Here is a 22543-nt window from a genome sequence, read left to right on the forward strand (position 1 = left end):
ACCTGACTGAAACTAAAGTCACTAGTTCTTTCTAATGTAGGGTTTTGTTTTGTTTCTTTTAATGGAATGATATCTTCTTCTATTGTACTTTCATCCATCCTCCAGTAAAATACATTCTAGCAACAGGTAATCAGTACTTCAAATTAAATGTAAGAAAAGCAATAAATATCTGGGTATTATGTCTGCCCTGCCCTTTCATCCCCTTTTATATTAGAATTCATGATGTATAAACACACATAGGCCTGTAAATGCTCATAAAGTGCCTTTAATTATTGTGTCCATTTTCATTACATTAGGTAAGCTTTTCAGCGAATCTCCAGTTAATGGTTAGCACCATTAAAAAGCCTGGTAGATAGACAATATTCCAGTTCAGCCAGCTTGTATTCTATCATCCTCAGGTTCATCATTATACGATTCTGCATGGCTATTGTGTTTGGAATACATTGCAAATGATAAGTTAGCTGCTGGATTGGCATATGCCTATTGGCAAATCTCCCAGTTGACATAGCCAAAGCTGGTATTACTAGTACAAAACGACTTGAAGTTGATGACCTTAAGGCAATTTTTTTCTGTAAGAGAAGGAAAAAGATACATTAGTGGCAAGGAATTGCATTGCCAAACCAAAGGCAGGTGATTCAAACTCACCAGCTGCTCTGTGGGAGAAAGATGTGCATTCTCCTCCGGTGTAATTTACTGCCACTGAAAATCCACTGGTTCTGCCTCTACGGAAAACAACTACAAACAGTTATGGATGTAGCCATTTTCAAACACCAGTAAATGACAAAGCTAGTTTTGGCTTTCAAAATGATATGGTCCTCCCTCCTCTGAGAGTTAGAGGTTGAATAATGTGTTGGATGACTATAATGATTTGAATATAAACTTTTCCCAAACAGAATGAAACTATTTCTTTTTCTCTCTCCCTTCATCTATCCATATATCTGTTGTTATGTGCCATTGAGTTAGAACCGACTTACAGCTGACAGCTCCGCAGCAGGTTTTCGGAGGCAGCAAGTCACACCTGAGGAGACTACCTCTCTCACAGAGCTGCTGGTGAATTTGAAACTCATAAAACATGAGTTGGCAGTGCAACTCCTTACCATTAAACCACCAGATATTAAAGTCAACTTTTAGTGTCAAAGTGCCATATTGCATTTCTTGGGCCATCCTATCTTTGAAACTTATTTACATTTAGTTCATTTGCAAGTTTAAATAACATCAGGAAACCTATATTTTCACCCGAATTATCTGTGAATGCCTAGAAACCTCAAATACAAATGAAAAATAAAGGAGAAAGGCAAAGGCAAAGATAGGGGGACAGCAGATGTGAGAGCCAGAAAGCAAGAGAATCAGAGACTTCATTCTACAACACACCACAGATGTCGAGTCCTAGGTAAGGAAATGGTGTGGGTAAAGAGTAAAGTCTGAGGCTGCTCGAGAGAGAGAAAAAAAAAATAAGGTAACCTCTCCTAGAATTTTACTTTCAACTCTTCCACACACTCTTCCACACACACACACACACACACACACCACCCCCCCACCCCCCCACGGATCTATATATTCATCCAGCTTCCACACAACTTTTACCTGATTTCTTTTCCAGAAGATATATGATAAAATGAAAAAAACGCCGCTCAATAGGAGTGAAAAGATATCCATAACACTTCTTCTGCTTCTTTCTTCTCCCTTCTCAGGAAAAAAAGGACACTGAGCTGGCAGTTAGGGACCAAAAGGTTGTTAGACAGACTATGGAAGCCTAATGCCAAGCTGCTGAGCGTTCTGGCACTCCGTGATTGCTACTAGCAATAGAGGGGAACGCGCCTGACCTTATATAGCGGGGAGGGCTTTTTGGCTTCATACTGAGCATGCACAAGACGACTGCCATACACCACAAATGTATGACGTAAAAAAGGGTAAGGAGGCAAAGCAGGCTGCCTTTGGTAAAATGGGTGCCCGATTACTTGATTAAAATCCTGAGGGCGGAAAGGAGGGGGACTGGGATTTCCAAAAAGCTGAGATACTGCAGACAAACGTGCAGCTTCTCAATCAATGTTGTGGTGTTGAGTATCGTCAAACCGACCCATAGCTCATCCTCCAGTGGGTTTTCAAAGGCAGTTTATTGCACGGGAGGAGGTAAGATTTAAAAGCTACTCTCCCCCCACCTTTTTAAAAAAATGTGTCCTTTAGACAACCACTTCATTTCCTATAGTTGGGGGAAAAAAAAGAAAACAAGATAGAAATACATTGTAAATAATAGGCATCTCCAAAATAAAATCCTTGCCGGGAAAACTGTACCCCAGTAGCTCCAATATTAGGTGCGTTGGAATTTTTTGCGTTTGTATCACTTTTTAAAAAAAACAATCCTTGTCCATACTTTTCCCCGTACTGACTTCATAGTTGTGTGCTACAGGTGTTTTTAATATCGTTCCTGTTTTTGCAAATGTGAAAGCAGATTAAGGTTTTAAATAAACTCATTTGAAACTCATAGCAAAAAAAAGAACTTGAGTCTATAACTTTGGAGCCCTCAGGTGAACACCCCATTCGCTCCCTTCTTCCTCCACGACCTAAACCTCCACTTGCTAATTTCTGAACATTAAGATGTAATGTTTTCTGCCCAAAGAATTAAGCGATGTACTTGGATTACAATTAATAGGTATTGATGATGGTAGTACTCATTGCACTAACCAGGCTAGAAATAAATTGTCAAAAAATTAAAGATGGACACTCAGATTAAAGACTCAAAAGAGCTAACCTAGTTAATGATTCTTGGGAAAAATGTCTCCTATTCATAGAGATAGAGAGATAATATTAATTTTCCCCCTACCTTTCTTTCCTAATGAGTTCAAAGCTTAAAGATTTCTTTATGAAAGAAATATTAAGAAATACAGTCGGTCCCCAGGTTATAAACAACACCCATTCCTGAGTGTAGTATGCCTTCATGAATTTGTAGGTAATTTTGAACAAATGAATATGGCTCTTAATTAACTTAAGTACAAGAAAAGGCTTGAAAACTTTAATTATTTAAAAGCTGCATGTGATGCACGTGAAGGAGATTATGATGAATTAGTTGTAAGTGAATGTAAATTAGTTTTTCTATCATCTGGTTTAGTCATTTCAGAGTTAGGAAAAATTTACATAACATTGAAGGACAAGTACACTGAATAGTTTTGTGTTTTGTTATTTTAAATATGTTCATTTTCAAAATGTTTTCTTTGCCAAAACAGAAAATGAGATATAAAAACAAAACAAACAAAAACCACACCAAAATCCAGAACAATTGTGACTTCAAACAATGACCTAGATTGCAAAACAAACAAACAAACAAACAAACAAACAAACAAACAACCAAACGCACCAGAACAATAAATGTGACTTCAAACAGTGGCCTAGGTTGCTTGGAAACAAAATAAGCAAAATTAGACACTTTAAATTTGGGGAATGCAAAATGACTATGAGATATCATCTCACCCCAGCAACAGTAGTAGCAAAGTTCGATAGGCTAGCAAACAACAAATGATGGTGAGGTTGTAGAGAGATTGAAACTCTTAGTCACTGCTTGTGGGAGTGTAAAATGGTATAGAAACTATGGAAGGTGGTCCGGCCCATTCTCAAAAAGTTGAAAATAGAAATACCATTTGACCCAGCAATTCCACTACTGGGAATATACCGTAAAGAAACCAAAGCTATGACTCAAACATGTATGCACACCTATGTTTATTGCTGCGTTATTAAAAATATCAAAGGAATGGAAGCAACCCAAGTGTCCATCCACAAATGATAGAAAAAACTATGGTACATTCACACAATGGAATATTACGGAGCATTGAAAAACAATGAACTTGTAAGACATTCTGTAATATGGGAGAGCCTGGAGGCGATTATGCTGACTGAAATATCTCTGTCACAAAAGAATAAATACTGCATAACACCACTGTTATAAAACAGGACCAACATGGGGGGAGAAAAATGGAGAAAGAATTGATAGATAATGAGCACTACATTATATCAAATGTGGGGAAGAACCAGCTAAAAGGTATATATGATTAGTCATTACATGTATGACAACAATCCAGAACAAAGGATGCCTTTCTGGGAGGCCTGGGGGAGATGGAAGGGAAGGAGGGTGGAAGAAAATGTGCAACAATTAAAAAAAAATTTAGAAACCCATTTTCAATGTAAAAAAAATAACTTTGGAGGATGATTTCAAGAGTAAATAGATTTATAATTCTATTTTTTAAATAAATGCCATGTAATTTTTACAATGAATACATATCTCTTTTGACAAATCACAGATTTTATTTTTCTTGAATAAAAGCTCTTTGCTGTGATGTTGTAGTTAGGTGCCATTGGTTCTACACTGATCAAGAGATCTGATTCAGCAGATCAATACTTCACCCAATCCCACACCATCACAAATTTCTGCATTCCTTAAACCCAGTGCTGCAATCACTGTGGCAATCCATTTCCTTGAAGATCTTCCCCTCCTTCTTTGATCTTCCCCCTTTCTAGGCACTATGTGCTTTTCCAGGGACCAGCTTCTTTGGACAACATGTTACAAATACGCAAGAAATCTTACCATCTTTGCCTTTAAGGAGAACCTTTGCTGCACTTCCTCCAAATAGATGCCCTCCCTCTTTTGGCAGTCCATGGAATATTGAATACACTTTGCCAACACCACAATTAAAAGACATCTTCATGGTTAGAATTTGTTTTGATTTTAAATTCAGTAAAGGTTTTACAAGTCATATTAGTTTTACAAAAAATCATTCATAGATATTTTGCTTTATAATATTAGCTATAATTGATTGTCAACTAATTATTTTTTGATACAGTGACTCTGTATACTTATTTTATTGCTGATGTTAGATGGATCTTGGCTGAAAGCAGGGAATACCAGAAGAATGTCTATCTGTGTTTCATTGATTATGCAAAGGCATTTGACTGTGTGGATCATAACAAACTGTGGCTGACTCTGAGAAGAATGGGTATCCCAGAACATTTAATTGTGCTAATACGAAACCTATACTTGGACCAAGAGGCAGTAGTCAGAACAGAGCAGGGTAACACTGCATGGTTCAAAATAGGGAAGGGTGTACGCCAGGGATGCATCCTGTCTCCATACCTTTTCAACATGTATGCAGAGCAGATTATCCGAGAGGCTGGGCTCTATGAGGAGAATTGTGGCATCAGGATTGGTGGAAGATCTATTAACAGTCTGCGTTATGCAGATGACACAACCTTGCTTGCTGAAACTGAGGAGGACCTCATGCACTTGCTGCGAAGGGTCAAGGACTGCAGCCTTCAGTATGGACTAAGGCTCAACGTCAAGAAGACAAAGATTCTCACCACTGGACCAATTGGCAGCGTCAGGATGGATGACGAAGAGATTGAGAGTGTTCACAGCTTCACTTTGCTCGGCTCCATAGTCAACACTCTTGGTACCAGCAGTCAGGAAATCAAAAAGCGTATCGCGATGGGAAAGTCTGCCATTAGGGACCTCTCAAAGGTACTCAGGAGCAACAGTGTCTCTCTGGAGACTAAGGTGCGCCTGATACAGGTCATGGTATTTGCAATCACTTGTTATGCATCAGAGAGTTGGACAATGACTAGGGAGGACAGAAGGAGAGTGGATGCTTTTGAGCTGTGGTGCTGGAGAAGGGTACTGAATGTACCATGGACTGCCAGGAAAACATTCATCTTGGTTTAAGCCTTTAAACCAAGCTCCTCCTTGGAGGCAAGGATTCTGGGGCTTCGTCTGACATACTTTGGACATGTTGCCAGGAGGGACGGGTCCTTGGAGAGGGACATCATGCTTGGGAGGGTGGAGGGACAGCGCAGGAGGGGAAGACCCTCTATGAGATGGATTGATTCGGTGACTGGGGTAATCGGGATGGGTGTGTCAGAGGCGGTGCGGTTGGCGCAGGATAGAGCAGGGTTTAGAGCTGTTGTGCATAGGGTCACTATGAGTCGGAAACGACTCGACGGCACATAACAACAGCAACAACAACAAATAAAATTTTATTTTAATTGTGATTTTAACAAATGTTTACAGAGAAGTTATATTTTCATTCATTCATTGTTGCATATTTTACTCCCTCTACCTCCCTTCCTCCTCTGCAGTTCATTTTTAGTTCATTTTTAAAAAATATTCATTTATTGTTGCACAGTTACCTACTACCCCTCTCCCCCATCCTCTTGTCATATATGTATAATGCCTAATCATATATTTCTTTTAAACAGTTCTTTCTTTCATCTGTTCCAATGCAATGGCCATTATCCAGCCACCCTTATCCTATTATTTTCCCAATCCCCCCCCCCATGTCAGACCAGCTTTATAACAGTGGTGCTATGCAGTATTTGACCTTTTTTGACTAAGATATTTCACTCAGCATGATGTGTTCCAGGGTCCCTTGTGTAATGTTTTACAAGTTCATGGTCTTTCAGTGCTGCAGTATTCCATTATATGAGTATACAATAATTTTCCTGTCCATTCATTTGTTGATGGGCCCTTTGTTATTGTAAATAACAACACAGCAGTAAACATGGGTGTGCATATATCTATTTGGATGGCACTTATGTTTTCTTTAGCATATATTCCCAGTAGTGGAATTTCTGGGTCAAATGGTATTTCTATTTCCAACTTTTTGAGAAAGCGTTCTTCCATCTTCTTTTAATGCTTCCTGAATCATTCAATATTCTGTCCATAGCATCCTTAAGTATTGCAACTCTAGTTTCTTTAGCTTTAGAAATGCCAAGCAAGTTTTCTCCTTTTGAATTTATGACTCCAGCTCCTTGCACATTTCATTATAATACTTTGCTTTGTTTTCCCAAGCTGCCCTTTGAAACCGTCTATTCAGCTCCTTCTTGATTTCTTCACTTTGCTTTTGCTTCTTGGTGTTCTAATACAATATTCAAAGTCTCTTTTGACATCCATTTTGGTCTTTTCTTTTTCCTCTGTCTTTGTACTGACCTCTTGGTCATTTGTGGATGATATTCTTGATATCCTCCAACAGCTCTTCGTTGATTAGTGTTCAAAGGCCTCAAACTTGTTCCTGAATTGGTATTTCAATTTGGGTGGAATAGACTAAAGACCAAATGTTGATTACTGTGGATTTGATTTTACCTCCTTTAGCTTTAATTTGAACTCGTATATGAGTAGTTGATGGTCTGTTCTGCAATCAGCGCCTAGCCTAGTTTTCGTTGCTGATACTGAACTACTCCAATAATTCCTTCTACAGATGTAATTTATATGATTCCTGTGCATACCATCAGGGGAAATCCATGTGTATAGCAGTTTTATTTTTCTTATAAAAGATACCTGGACCAGGAAACAATTCTTAGAACAGAGCAAGGAAACACTGCATGTTCAAAATCAGGAAAGGAGTGTGTCAGGGATGTGTCTTATCTCCATATCTTTACAATCTTTATGCAGAATAGATCATCTGGGAGGCTGGGCTTTATGAGGGAGAATGTGCTATGAGGATGGAAGGAAGATTTATCAACAACCTATGTTGTGCAGATGACATAATCTGGCTTGCTGAAACTGAGGAGAACCTGAAGCACTGGCTGCAGAAGGTCAAGGACTGCAGCCTTCAATATGGATTGAAGCTCAATATCAAGAAAACAAAGATTCTCACCACTGGGCCAATTGACAGCACTTTGATAGATGGAGACGAGAGTGAGGTTGTTAACAATTACAGTGTGCCTGGCTCTACAATCAACACTTTTGGCAACAAGAAATAAAAAGATAAATTGTGTTGAGAAAGTCTGCTGTCAGAGACCTCTCCAAAGTACTGAAAAGCAATGATGTCAGTCTGGAGACTAAGATGCACCTATTCCAAGCTATAGCCTTTGCAATTGCTTGTTATGCATCAGAAAGTTGGACAATGTCTAAGGATGGTAGAAAGAGAATGGATGCCTTTGAGTAGTGGTGCTGGAGAAGAGAATTGAATATACCATTGACTACTAGGAGAATGAATAGGTTTGTCCTAGAGAGGGTGAAATCAGAGTGCTCCTTAGAAGGAAGGATTCTAAAGCTTCATCTGTCCTACTTTGGACATGTGGCAAGGAGTGACCAGTCCGTAGACAGGGACATCATGCTTGGGAGAATGGAGGAATTGTGCAAGAGAGGAAGACCCTCGATTAGATGGATTGATTCAGTGACTGGGGTAATGGGGTAAGTGTGTCAGAGACAATAAGGTTGGCACAGGATAGAGCAGGGTTCAGAGCTGTTGCACACAGTGTCACTATGGATTGCAAGCAACTCAATGGCACATAAAAACAACAACAAGCAAAATATTGCTGAAGGTCATTAAAAATGGAGAGAACATAGCTGAACATAGAAATTCCATATGACCCCGCTATTCCACTGTTTAGAAGATATCCTGAAAAAAGGAGAACTGAGGCTTGTACACCAATGTTCATAGAAGCATTTTTCACCATCACAAGAACATGGAAACAGCCCAGATGTCCAACCACAAATAAATGGATTGAGAAATTATAGTACATTCACATGATGGAATACTATGCAGCATGCACTAGCAATAATTTTGTAAATTACCACCTAACTTGGGAGGGACTGGAGAGCATTATGATATGTGAACTCAGTCCCATAAGGACAAACACAGTATAAGACCATTATTGTAGAATGTGTATGAGGATTCAAAGGGAAAGGAGGGAAGAGAGGGGTGAAGATGGACAGGGGCAAGGGGGTAGGGTTAATCATAGGGTCACACAATTTGATGGGTGGTAGGGTTGGTGGGTAAAGGAAATGGGAAACATCTGGTGTAAAAAAATAATGTACATGAACTTTGTAAGTAAACCAGTATGAAATGAAATTTTTATTTTAATTTAAAAAAAATGATGAGAACAGTACACTGAAAGAGAACTGCAAGTTCAAGCTGGATTTAGTAGAGTTTGTGACACCAGAGATATTATTGCTGATGTCAGATCATATTGCTGGCTGAGAGTGGAAAAAAACCAGAACAATGTCTTTTATTGACTATGAAAGGTAACAACCTAAGTGCCTGTCAACAAATGATTGGATAGAGAATATCTGGTATAATCACACAATGAAATACTATGCTGCATTGAAAAACAAGGAACTCATGCAATATTATTCAAAATGGGTGACCCTGGAGGACATTATGCTGAATGAAATATCTCAGTCACAAAAGGACAAATATGGCGTACTGCCACTGTTGTAGAATGGGGCTGACATCAGGGTTGGGGTGGGACTGAGAAAAATTGGATCAGTTATGTATACTGCATTGAAACAGATAAGGGAGAGAACAGTTTTAAAGCGATATATGATTGGGTATTATGGTTATGACAAGAGTCCAGAATTAAGGTTGCATAGTGAAATGTACTTGGGGTGGTTGGAGGCGGGGGGAAGGATTGCATACCAGTGAAAGAATTTTTCTTTTACTTTTCAAAGAGAAGAGCAAACTGGGGGTGGGGAGGGGTGGGCAGGGAGAAAAAGGCAACAATGAATTAATGGAAATCCAAAATCTCTGTAAATGTTCATTAAAATTAATAAAATAAAATTTAAAAAATTAAAAATGTAAAATAAAAAAAGAAAGGTGTATGACTGTGAATTATAACAAACTATGGTTAACATTGAGAAGAATAGGAATCCTTGAACATCTAATCATGCTCATGTTGTTGTTGTGTTACAGTCAAGTTAGTACCGACCCATAGTTGGCCCTCCAGTGGGTTTTCAGAGGCAGTTAATTCCATGGGAGGAGATTGCCCATAGAAAATTATAACTAGACCAAGAAGATATTGTCCAAAAAAATAGGACAAGGAAATGATGCATAGTTTAAAATCAAGATAGGTACTCACCAGGGCTGTAACCTTTCTCTACACCTATTCACTCTGTATACTGCCCAATCATTTGAGAAGTTGATTTCCTGACTGCTAGTGGAATTGGCAGCATCATGATGGATGATGTAGAGATTGAGATTGTTATCAGTTTTAGTTTGCTGGCTCCACAATCAACACTCCTAGTACCAGCAGCCAGGACATCAAGAGAAAATTTGCATTGGGAGTCAGCTGTTGGGGACCTCTCCAGAGTACTGGAGACTAAGGTGCGCCTGATCCAGGCCATAGTCTTTGCAATTGCTTGGTATGCTTCAGACAACTGAACAATGACTAAGGATGATAGAAAGAGAAACAATGCCATTGAGCTGTGGTGCTGGAGAGGAGTTTTGAATATACCATGGACTGCCAAGAGAACAAACAGGTTCATCATAGAAATGGTAAAGCCAGTCTGCTCTTGGGAAGCAAGAAATCTGAGGCTTTGTCTGACATACTTTGAGCATGTTGCAAGGAGGGACCAGTCCTTGGAGAGGGACATCATGCTTGGAAGGGTGGAGAGATGAAGAAAGAGAGGGAGACCATCGATGAGATGGATTGATAACAGTGACTGGGGTAATGAGGATAGGTGTGTTGGAGACAGTAAATTTGGCACAGGATAGAGCAGGTTTCAAGGCTGTTGTATGAGTTGCAAGCAACTCATTACAACAACAACAGCAGTGCCAAGAGTGTTGATTGTGGAGCGGAGCATTTTTAACCTCAATCTCTTCTCCATACATCCAATTGGCCTAGTGTTGAGAATTTATTATTTTTTTTTATGTTGAGCTTCAATCCATGTTGAAGACTATAATCTTTGACCTTCTGGAACATGTCCTCCTCACTTTCAGCAAGCAAAGTTGTCATCTGCATAGCATAGGTTGTTGATCAGTCTTCCTCCAATTCTAATGTTACATTTGTCCTCAAAATCTAGCCTTCCAAATTATCTGTTCTTCATATAGATTGAAAAGGTATGGAGATGGGATGTATGCTTGCCACACACCGTTCCTGATTTGAATTTTGGTCTGTTCTGATGCCTGTTTCCTAGTCTAAGTATAGGTTTTCATGAACACAGTTAAGTGTTCTGGGATTCCCATTCTCTGTAAGGTTAACCACAATTTGTTTTGATCCACACAGTCAAATGCCTTTGCATGGTCAATGAAACACAGATAGATATTCTGCTGGTATAGGCTTTACATGAACACAATCAAGTATTCTGTATCCTCATTCTTCTCCAGGTTAGCCCCAATTTGTTGTTATCCACAGTTAAATATGCCTTTGCATGGTCTGTGAAGCATAAATAGACATCCCTCTGGTACTCTCTGCTTTCAGCTAAGATCCACTGAAAAATTAGTTATAACATCCCTACTGCCATGACCTCTTCTAGACCCAGCTGTGTTTCTGGTAGTTTCCTGTCAACGTCCTGTAATTTTTTTTATAATCTTCAGCAAGATCTTGACTTTGTGTAGTAATAGTGATATTGTTTGATAATTTCCACACTCTGTCAGATCACTTTTTTTTTTAGAAAAAAAAAAGGGAATAAATATGGCCAGGTATTTGACCTCCAGATTCCCTGGCAAAACCTGGTGAGCATGTACAGGGCTGCATTTGTTTGTTGAAATATGTCATTTGGTATTCCATTACTTCCTGGGGCCTTGTTTTTTGCCAGTTCCTTTAGAACAGCTTAAACTTCCCTTCATCATCATCATTGCTTCTTGGTCATATGTGTTGTTTTTGTTATGTGCCGTCGAGTTGCTTGCGACTCATAGCAACCCTATGTACAACAGCTCTAAACTCTGCTGTGTCCTGTGCCAATCACACTGTCTCAGATACACCCATCCCAATTACCCAGTCACTGAATCAAACCATCTCATAGAGGGCCTTCCCCTCCTGAGCCTGCCATCCACCCTCCCAAGCATGATGTCCCTCTATAAGGACCAGTCTCTCCTTACAACATGTCCAAAGTATGTCAGACGAAGCCTCAGAATCCTTGCCTCCAAGGAGCAGCCCAGTTTAACCCTCTTCAGGATGAATCTGTTTGTTTTCTTAGCAGTCCATGTAACCCTCAATACTCTTCTCCAGCACCACAGGTCAAAGGTATGAATTCTTCTATCCTCTCTAGTCATTGTCCAACTCTCTGATGCATAACAAGTGCTTGCAAAGACCATGGCCTATATCAGATGCACCTTAGTCTCCAGAGAGACACCATTGCTCTTCAATATTTTGGAGAGGTCCCTAACAGTAGACTTTCACATCGCAATACATTTTTTAATTTCCTGGCTGCTGGTGCCAAGAATGTTGATGGTGGAGCCAAGCAAACTAAAGCTGTGAACAATCTCAATTTCTTTACCATCCATCCTGATGCTGCCAATAGGTCCAGTGGTGAGAATCTTTGTCTTCTTGACATTGAGCCTCAATCCATATTGACGGCTGCAGTCCTTGACCCTCTGCAGCAAGTGCTTTAGGTCCTCCTCAGTTTCAGCAAGTAGGGTTATGCCATCTGCATAACGCAGATTATTTATAGATCTTCCACTAATCCTGACGCCGCATTTCTCCTCAACATATGAGCAAGAACCTATGGTGATGAAGAAAGAAGTTCAAGCTGCTTTGAAGGAAATAGCAAAAAATAAGACCCCAGGAATAGATGGTATACCAATTGACATATTTCAGCTAACAGATGCTGCCCTGGACATGCTCACCAAGTTGTGCCAAGAAATCTGGAGAACAACCACTTGGCCAACTGACTGGAAGAGATCCATATTTGTTCCCATTCCAAAGAAAGGTGACCCAACTGAGTGTGGAAACTATAGAACAATCTCATTGATTTCACATGCAACAAGATTCTACTGAAGATTTCCAAAAACGACTGGAACAGTACATCAGCAGAGAACTGCCAGAAGTCCAGGCTGGGTTTAGAAGAGGTCGTGGTACTAGGGATATTGTAGCTGATGTTAGATGTATCTTAGCTGAAAGCAGGGAGTGCAAGAGGAATGTCTACCTGTGTTTCATTGATTATGCAAAGGTGTTTGATTATGTGGATCATAACAAACTTTGGCTGACTCTAAGAAGAATGGGAATCCCAGAACACTTGTTTGTGCTAATGTGAAACCTATACTTGGACCAAGAGGCAGTCGTCAGAACAGAGCAAGGAAACACTGCATGGTTCAAAATTGTGAAGGGCGTAATCCAGGGATGTGTCCTGTCTCCATAACTTTTCAACCTGTATGCAGAACAGATTATCTGGGAGGTTGGTCATATGTAGTTTCTTGAAATTCTTCTGTATCAGCCATTTCTTTTTGGTACAGTGACTCTGTGTACCCCTTCCATTTCCTTTTGATGCTTTCTGGTTTATTCAACTTTCTGCCCGTAGCATCCTTAAGTATTGCAACTTGAGGCTTGAATTTGTTCTTCATTTCCTTCAGCCAAAGTAATGCTAAGCGAGTTCTTTCCTTTCAATTTTCTGAGTCCATCTCTTTGCACATTTCATTATAATATTTTGCTTTTTCTTCCAGAGCTGCCCTTTGAAATTTTCTGCCTGGGTCCTTACTTCTTGATTGATTCCCTTTCCTTTGGCTTCTCAGCACTCTGACATCCATCTTGGTCTTTTCTTCTTCTTCTGTCATAGTAATGACCTTATATATTATTTATTAATTTTATTCTTAATATCCTCCCACAGCTTATCTGGGCTTTGCTCATTAGTGTCCAAGACCTCAAACCTCTTTCTGAGATTGTTTTGAAATTCAGGTGTGATAGACCGAAGATCAAACTTTGGTTCTTCTGGATTTTACTCTTTTTTTCCTTTCTTTTTCTTTTTTTTCTTCAGTTTTCATTTGCATATGAGTAGTTGGTGGCCTTTTCCTCAATCAGCTAATATTAAGCTTCTCCAGCAATTCTTTTCACAGGTGTAATCGATCTAATTCCTGTGCAGGCCATCAGGTTAGGTACATTTGTAAAGTCACCACTTGAGCTTCTTATAAAAGGTACTGGAAATAAATAAATCATGGATTGTATAAAGTTCTTTCTATCTCCAGCTTCATTTATGTTACCAAGTCCATATTTTTTGACTACTGATCCTTCTTTCCTTTTCCCAACTTTTATATTCCACTCACCCATTATTATTCATGCACCTTGATTGCATGTCTGATCTATTTCCAGCAGCAAATTTAGTAGATATCATCTGCAAACTTTAGTTATGAGAGACTTGTCTGAGATGTCATTGCCAAACTTTTGTTCCCTATTTGTGGGCTTTATTTTCATCCTATTGGAGAAGATTTTTGATGTACATAGGGATTTGCTTTTAAGAAAGTCTCATTCATCAATTTTATCTTCTCCCGTGTGTGTCTTTTTGGCTATGTTTGCAAACCTTTTTATGCTGTAGGCCAGGGCTTCTAATTTTGTTCCCTAGGTTTCATATTTAGATATTTTTTTATCCACTTTGAGTTGATTTTTCTGTATGGTGTAAGTTGTGGATCCTGTTTCAGTTTTCTGCAGGTAAATGTCCAATTTTGCAAGCATCATTTGTTAAATAGGCTTTCATTTCCCCATTTCATATTATTTGTTAACTTGTCAAATATCAGTTGGCCATAGGTTGATGGGTTGATTTCTGGATTCTATATTCTATTCCATTGATCTATATATCTGTTGTAGCAATATCATGTTGTTTTTGTACTATAGCTGTTTAGTAGATTTTGAGATCAGGGAGTGAGATGCCTCCTACTTAACTTTTGGTTTTTTTAAAGAGCTTTGCTTATTCTGCATGTCTTTTCCAAACAAAAATGGAAATTGCTTTTTCTATCTTCTTGAGAAATAAATTTGGTGTCTGCACTGGGATTTCTTTGATCTTGTAGTCATGTCTCTTATTGCTTCTTGTAGCAGTGTTTTGTAGTTGTCCTTATAAAGACCTTTTGTGTCTTTAGATTTATTCCTAAGTATTTCATCTTGTGGTTGGCAATAATTAGTATTCTCTAGTTTCTTTTTCTATGTTCTCTTTTCTGAGGGTAGCTAAATCCCATTGACTTTTTTTTTATATATATTGATCTTGTATCCTTCTACTCTGTTAATTGGTCTACTTTTATTTTCCTACAAGTGACCCTTCTCCTTCATATTTGATGGTCACCTTTTCTAGATACATGGCTTTTGGCTGGAAATTATTTTCTTTCAGCCTTTCTTCTATGCCATGCCATTGTCTTCTTGCTGGCATGTTTTCTGCTTGGAAGTCAGAGTTTAGTCTAGTTGGTTTACCTTTGTAAGTGACTTTTTGTTTTCCTCTCCCTGCTTTTAGTATTCTATCCTTGTCTTTGCATTTGGAGAATCTGACAATACTATGTCTTGACGTTTTTCTTTTGAGGTCTAGTCTGTTGACATTTGTGGAGCTTCTACAATGTGTATTTCCTTGTTTTTCATAACTGGACAGTTTTCTTCTAGTGTCTCTTCCACAATTTCTCTATGCTTTTTTGTTACCCTCCTGTTCTGGAATTCTGATTATGCTTATGCTTTTTTGTCATCCTACATGATTCTGATATCTTCATTTTCCCATCTATCTTCTTCTCACTTCCCCTCATTCTTTTCCCCCCAAGTTTGAGAAACTTAATTTTATTAATTGATAAAAGGATGTATCATTAAGAGCACACAAACACAGTTTTATAGGATAGAGGCCAGGAGCGGACTTGGCTTGTTCAGGTATGGTTGTGTTCTTGTCTTCTAAATCACTGGTTCTCTGTTCCATATCTTCTATTCTGCTTTTTCGTACCTCCATCATTTTAGACTTTCTTCCATTTCAGTCTTGATATTCTGGAATGTATTTTCATGCTTTTTTGCTATGTCTAGTTGTGTGGCCATTGTGTCCTCTCTGTTTTGTGATGATCTTTTCCATTCTTTTCGCTTTTTACGTACAGCTTCATATCTTTCTTCTAAAATATTTAACTTCTTCAGTGACAGTTATTGGAACTCCACATAGTAATATTTCTTCTGCCTTTCTGTTTCTGAGGTATCCACTGGGTCTTCTATCAGGTCTGCTTTTTTAGGAGAAGGTTTGTTTTGGTGTGTTGTTTTTTTTATAATGTTTGACCTTACCTGTTGCTTCCTTGACATTATGTGAAATGGAAGGCGGGGACATCCATTCTCCCTGACACCCTGAGCTGATAAAGACTGAGGGGAGTTTGGAGCTTCTCTGGAATCCCACCAGGTACGCTTCCCTCCTTAAATCTTGGTGGTCACAGCTTCCAGTGTACTTGTGTCTTCTCCTGAGGATTTGTGTTGGGGAGCACTTTTACCTTAGCCAACAGAGTCTCTTTGGAGAGCTGGAAACTTCCTAGGAATGCAAAACAGGACCCTTCCCTCCCTGTGTCTTGGTTGCTGTTCCCAGTGTACCTGTGGTTTTTTCTGAGGCCTTCTCTTTGCTTTGAATTTGGAGTTTTATTATTACATTTTATTTAGTGATTGTATTTTTTGAGGTATCCTATTTGTGGTTCATTGAGCTTCTTGAATGCATACCTTTCAGCTTTCATGAATGAAGGACAGTTTTTGCCAACCACAATCAAATTGACTGAGAAATTATGGCATGTTTACATGATGGAATACTACGCAGCGCACAAGAGCAATGATTTTGTAAATCACTACCTAAGTTGGGACTGGAGAGCATTATGTTAAGTGTACTAACTCAGTCCCATAAGGACAAATACAGTATAAGACCATTATTGCAGAACATGTATGAGGATCCAAGGGGTAGAGGGAAGGAGAAGAGGGGTGGAGATGATCAGAGTGGTTGTGGTGGTGGTGGTTAATCATAGGGTCACACAATTTGATGTGTGGAGGGAGGGGTGGCTAAAGGAAATGGGAAAGATCTGGTGTGAAAAATACTGTATATGAACTTTGTAAGTAAACTAGTATAAAAGAAAAACTTTATTTAAAAAAGAATCTTAGAAAGACCAGATATACTGTTCTTATAGAAAATGTTAATACACTTGAGACTATGGACCTTATACTCTCTTCAAACATGCATCTGAACCTACTCCTCAGGATCACTTTTTAACGAAATATTTTAAAAATATTTAAAATATCAATGATTTAATCTTACATCTATAATCAGTGCCCTTGGTACCATCAAGCATATCAAGAGACTGTTGTTGTTGTGTTGATTGCCTTCGAGTCGAGCACTACTCATAGTGACCCTCTGAACAAAAGGCCTGAAGCACCTCTATAACTATTGACATTTATCAAATTTCATAAGTTTCCGGAGGCAAGTTGTTTAGGAAGTGGATACTACTCCTGCTTCCAAACCTGTCATAGACTGTTATTGGTTGAGTCACCTGCAATACATAGCGACCCTATGTACAGCAGGTCTGGACCCTTCCCTGTCCTGAGCCAGTCTTATTAACTCCAACACACCAACCCCCATCACCCCCGTTACTGTATCAATCCATCTAATTGGAGGTCTCCCTCTCCTGTGATGTCCATCTCCAAGGATTTAGATCTCCTGGCCACGTGCCTAAAGTAAGTGAGGTGGAGCTTCAAAATCGTAGCCTACAAGGAGAGACTTGATTTCATCCTCTCCAAGAAAGACCTACTTGTTTTCTTGGCAGTCCATGGTACGTTCAAGACTCTTTTCCAGCACCATAACTTGAAGGCATCTATTCTTCTTCTGTCATCTTTAGTCATTGTCTGAAGCATAACAAGTGATTGAGAAGACCATGGCCTGGATTAGGTGCACTTTGTACCTAGACTGACATTGTTGCTCTTCAGCACTCTGGAGAAGTCCATGACAGCAGATTTTCCCAACAAAATTCATCTTTTGATTTCCTAACTGCTGGTGTTAAGAAGTTAATTGTGGATCTGAGCAAGGTGTAATTGTTAACAACCTCAATCTCTTGTCTATCTAATATGGTGCTACCAATTGGCCCAGTGGTGAGAATCTTTGTCTTCTTGATGTTGAGCTTCAATCCATATTGAAGACTATAGTCCTTGATATTTTTCAAGTGCTTTAGGTCTTCCCTAGTTTTAGCAAGCAAGGTTATGTCATCTGCCTCTCTGGTTGAAATCCACTCAGCAGGAGAAAGATGGGCAGTCTCTTCCCATATGATTTATAGACTTGGAAAATCCACTGGAAGATCAACTAAGAGTTGGTTCTGATTCCATGGAAATGAGTGAATAAGTGAATTAATAACGTGACTATGAATACACATAAGGAATATACTATTCAAAACAATCAAATAAGACCAAAAGGGAAACATTGTGCAAAATCAAGAGTTGGAATGCAAGAAAGAAGGAAAAAGAAAAGAAGGAACTCGAGGCATTCATGTGAAGAGTGTTGTTACACTGAGGAGAGTGCAACCAATGCCATGAAACAAAATGTGTATAAATTGTTAGATAGAAAACAAATTTCTCTGAAGATTTTCAACCAAACCTCAATTCATACAAAGACTGAAGAAAGTTGTTGATAAATTATGGGGGAAAGTGTAACTTTCATTTCCCAACAGAATTTGAGTTGTCTCCCAAGAAATTTGCCACCACTTCCTAATTTCACAGGACTTGACTATGCCACTCCTAAACTGAAGGGAGCTCTGGTAGTTTAGTCCATAAGGGTTTCTACTGTTAACTGAAGAGTTCTGATTCATCAGCCACAGAAAAATGGACAATCTCTGTCCGTTATAATTGACAGCCTCAGAAAACCTGGTGGACAGAAGAGATGAGTTTGGAATTTGCTCTAATTCAGTGCATTTCAGGTTGCAAATTTCTTCAGAAGGCTATAAAAATGTGCTTTATGAAGAAGAATGTGGCATCAGGATTGGATAAAGACTCATTAACAACCTATGTTATGCAAATGACACAACATTGTTTGATGAAACTGAGGAGGACCTGATGCGCTTACTGCAGAAGGTCAAAAAGTCTTCAATATGGATTGAAGCTCAACATCAAGAAGACAAAGATTCTCATCACTGGCCCAATTGGCAGCACCGTGATAGATGGAGAAGAGCTTGAGATTGTTAACAATTACATCTTACTCAGCTCCACAATTAACACTCTTGGCACTAGCAGGCAGGAAATCAAAAGATGAATTAATTGCTTTAGGTAAATCTGCTGTCAGGAACCTTTCCAGAGTACTGAGAAGCAACGATGACAATCTACAGACTAAGGTGCACCTGATTCAGTCCATGGTCCTCACAAAGAGCTGGACAATGACTAAGGCTGACAGAAGAAGAATTGATGCCTTTGAGTTGTGGTGCTGGAGAAGAGTTTTGAACATACCATGGGATGCCAAGAAAACAAATAGGTTTGTCTTGGAGAGGGTGAAACCAAGTTTCTCCTTGGAGGCTAGGATTTTGAAGCTTCATCTCACATACTTTGGGTACATGGCCAGAAGAGACCGATCCTTGGCGAAGGATAGCATGCTCAGAAAGGTGGAGGGACAGCACAGGAGAGGACAACCCTGGATGAGATGTATTAATACAGTAACTAGGACAAAGGCGATAGGTGTGTTGAAGTCAGTGAGACTGGCTCAGGATAGCAGGCTTCAGAGCTGTTGTACATAGGGTTGCTTTGAGTTGCAGGCAACTCGATGGCACATAACAACAACAACAACTCCACATCTAGAAATAACACTTAAAATGCTTCTCCTTCTTGTTGCTCTAATTTATCAATGTATACTGAGGTGTATATAATATCCATTTTCTGCTATACATTTGTGCCTGGATGACAATACTTGTGTTTTAGGCAGATTTCCTGGAAGGTGAAAGCATAGAAAGTAGGACTGGAAAACAACAACAATAATAAATGAAAATAAAAACCCATCAATTGCTGTCAAGTGGATTCTGATTCATAGCTTCCGGTGTTTTGTAGGCTTCATAGCATCTAAAGAAGCAAACGACTCAATCCCACTAAAGTCAAGTAGATTCAGAATCAGTTACCCTAAAGGATAGAGTAGAGCCTCTTTTGCATGGTTCCTAAGGATATAAATCTTTACAGAAGTAGATTGCCTCATCTTACACTCACACCACTCGAATTAAAAACTAAGCACTTTAACTACTACACCATAAGGGTCAAGTAAAATGAGGTCTGGAATTTTAAGCACAAGTTTCATTGTTTTTGTCTTTGCTATGTACGTAGGGTCGCTATGAGTCGCAAGCGACTCGATGGCACATAACAACAACAACAACAATGTGCGACTGAGTCAGAACTGACTCATAGCTGACTCTTCTGTGATTTTACAGAGGCAGTAAAGAGCCTGGGAGGAGATTGTCTTTTTTTCTTATGGGGAACAGCTGGAGAATCTAAACTGCATGCCTTTGGGCTAGTAGCACAACTCTTTACCATTAGGATACCAAAGCAATTTTCATTACCAATATACGATTTTGCCTGAGAAATGGCATATATTTCATATAATACTGGATTTGAAAATACCAAATTGCTCAGTCATTTGTATCTCATTATCAAATACTTTGGGACAACTTAGTCAATGTTTCTAAGATTGGTGTTTAAATACATAATTTATACATTAGGTTTGGGTCATTTATAGTGATTTTTATGGTGATTGGGAGTTCAATAGTATATTTTATTACATGAGCAATTTCTTCATGAAAATAGTTTGTTATTTCTAGTAATTTGGATAGCAAGTTAATGCCCTTACATGCCTTTATCATTTTCATGCATTTTAAACATCTTCATTTCATTGAGTTTTTTGTGGTAGTCAAACCAAGAACCAAACCCACAGCAGTCAAATAGATTATGGCTTAGTACTCCAGTAAGTTTTTGTGGGGGCTATAAATCCCAAAGAAGAAGATTGCCTATCTTTCTTTCAGGAGCTGTTGGTAGACACTAACCTCTAGAGAGGTGCCACTTCTGGGTTAACAACATAAGTCTCTACCTCTTTCTACATGACCAGAGCTTCTCTCTCCTCTCCTCTCCTCTCCTCTCTTCTCCCCTCCCCTCCCCTCCTCTCCTCTCCTCTCTCTCTCTCACACACACACACAGTTGTTGTTTACAATTGATTCATAACTGACCCATGGCTGATAGATACTCCAGTGGTTTTCACAGGCAGTAAATCTCATAGGAGGAGATTGTCCACATATATCCCATAGAGCTGTTGGTGGATTTAAATCACAAAACTTTGTACTGACAGCACAATGCCTTATCACTAAGCCATCAAAGTGTATGTGTGTGTACACAAACACAGGTTTGACAATCTCATCCCATGTGATTAACTGCCTCTGAAAACCTGCTGGAGGGTCAGCTATGAGTTGATTCTGACTCGACAGTACACAACAAACAAACAAACAAATAAATAAATAAATAAAATTATCCTTATATTTATCATCAGATGAATATAAATAAAATTATCTTTATATTTATCTTCAGATAAATATTTAGTAAAATATAGTAGCTAGCTTCTGGAATCTGAAAACATAGACTACCTTTAATTTTAGGGAGGAAAACTATAAATGTGATGTGATTTTGTGACTCTTAGAATCCTCAAAATAATCTTTTGGGTATAAAGATACCCTATCCTTAGCTGGTGTCATCTAGAAATTTAAGTGGGTTACCGAAGATGGCGGCAGAGGCAGAGACAACGTGGTGAGCTGTGGGAGCAGCAGATCACTTGGAACAGGGCCACTATGGCCTCCTGCAGACTTCTGTTTATTGATAATTGAACAGTTAAACAGTTGATGACTGGTCTTCAGTGAGGATTGAGGCTCAACAACAGGAATTCAAGGATTTGCAAGGAAGAATGGGTGAGTGCCACGGCTCCCAACCCCGTCCCACAGAGCCCGCACTGCGCGGCACTGCAGCTGCAGCTCCATGAAGCTCCCACCTATGGAACCTATGGAATCCTTCACCCAGGATGGAGAGTGGGCACTGGGCCTCCCCAGGACTGGTGCAGCGGAGCTGCCACACTGTGGCAAAGTGGACTGGTTCTGGGGAGAATTCTTGGAGCCAAGATGGCAACGGCAGGGGAAGCGTGTGGACACTGGCCTCCCGCATGCGAGATGAAACATGACTGCCAGCCACCTGTGTGGGAGATGATGCTTGGGAGATGGCTTGCACATGGAAGATGACACTCGCCCAGCAGCAGCCCGGGTGGGGGGGATGGCGCACATCTGCTGGCTGCCTGTGTGGGAGATGGCGTGTGCCTGCTGGCCATCCATGCTGGGGGATGGCACGCACTCACACCCACTGGCTGCCTGCACACAAGATGACGCATGCCTGCCGGTTGCCCGCACACAAGATGACGGTTGCCCACCAGCCACCTGCGCTGGGGGATGGTGCCCACTGGCTGCCCGTGCATGAGATGACACGCACCTGCTGGCCACGTGCGTGAGAGATGACATGCGGGAGATGGCAAGCGCCCACCAGTCGTCTGCACGCGAGATGACGTGCGCCCACCGGCCGCCAGTGCTGGGGGATGGCGCGCACCCACCCCCACCAGCTGCCCGCACACGAGAAGATGCCGGCCAGCCGGTTCCCAGTGTGGGAGATGACGTCCGGGAGAAGGCAAGCCCCCACCAGTCGCCCACACTGGGGGGTGATGTACACCCGCCAACTGCCAGCACGGAAGATAGGGCACATGCCCCACTGCCCGTGGGGGAGGGATGTGCGCCCCGCCACCTACAGGTTTGGGTTTCCTTGGAAAACCAGAGATGATCGCCTATACAATGGATTGTTGAAAGTCACTGTGAGTTGTCTACTTGATGACACTTAACAG

The 22543-nt window shown here is 40.0% G+C and overlaps 1 protein-coding gene across 1 annotated transcript; it reads right to left on the reverse strand.

Annotated features, from left to right (window-relative positions):
- Nucleotides 1–320: 320 nt before the first annotated feature.
- Nucleotides 321–22169, reverse strand: LOC102853500. Its single transcript, XM_006893812.1, has 3 exons — nucleotides 21714–22169; nucleotides 1824–1970; nucleotides 321–569 (listed from the first exon to the last, which is right to left on the reverse strand). The coding sequence occupies exons 1-3, from the start codon at nucleotides 22167–22169 to the stop codon at nucleotides 321–323; spliced, it is 852 nt and encodes a 283-aa protein (XP_006893874.1).
- Between the last annotated feature and the right edge of the window lie 374 nt (nucleotides 22170–22543).

Source organism: Elephantulus edwardii, unplaced genomic scaffold (assembly GCF_000299155.1).
Source record: "Elephantulus edwardii isolate Elephantulus edwardi_28Jun2011 unplaced genomic scaffold, EleEdw1.0 scaffold00131, whole genome shotgun sequence".
Taxonomy (NCBI): domain Eukaryota; kingdom Metazoa; phylum Chordata; class Mammalia; order Macroscelidea; family Macroscelididae; genus Elephantulus; species Elephantulus edwardii.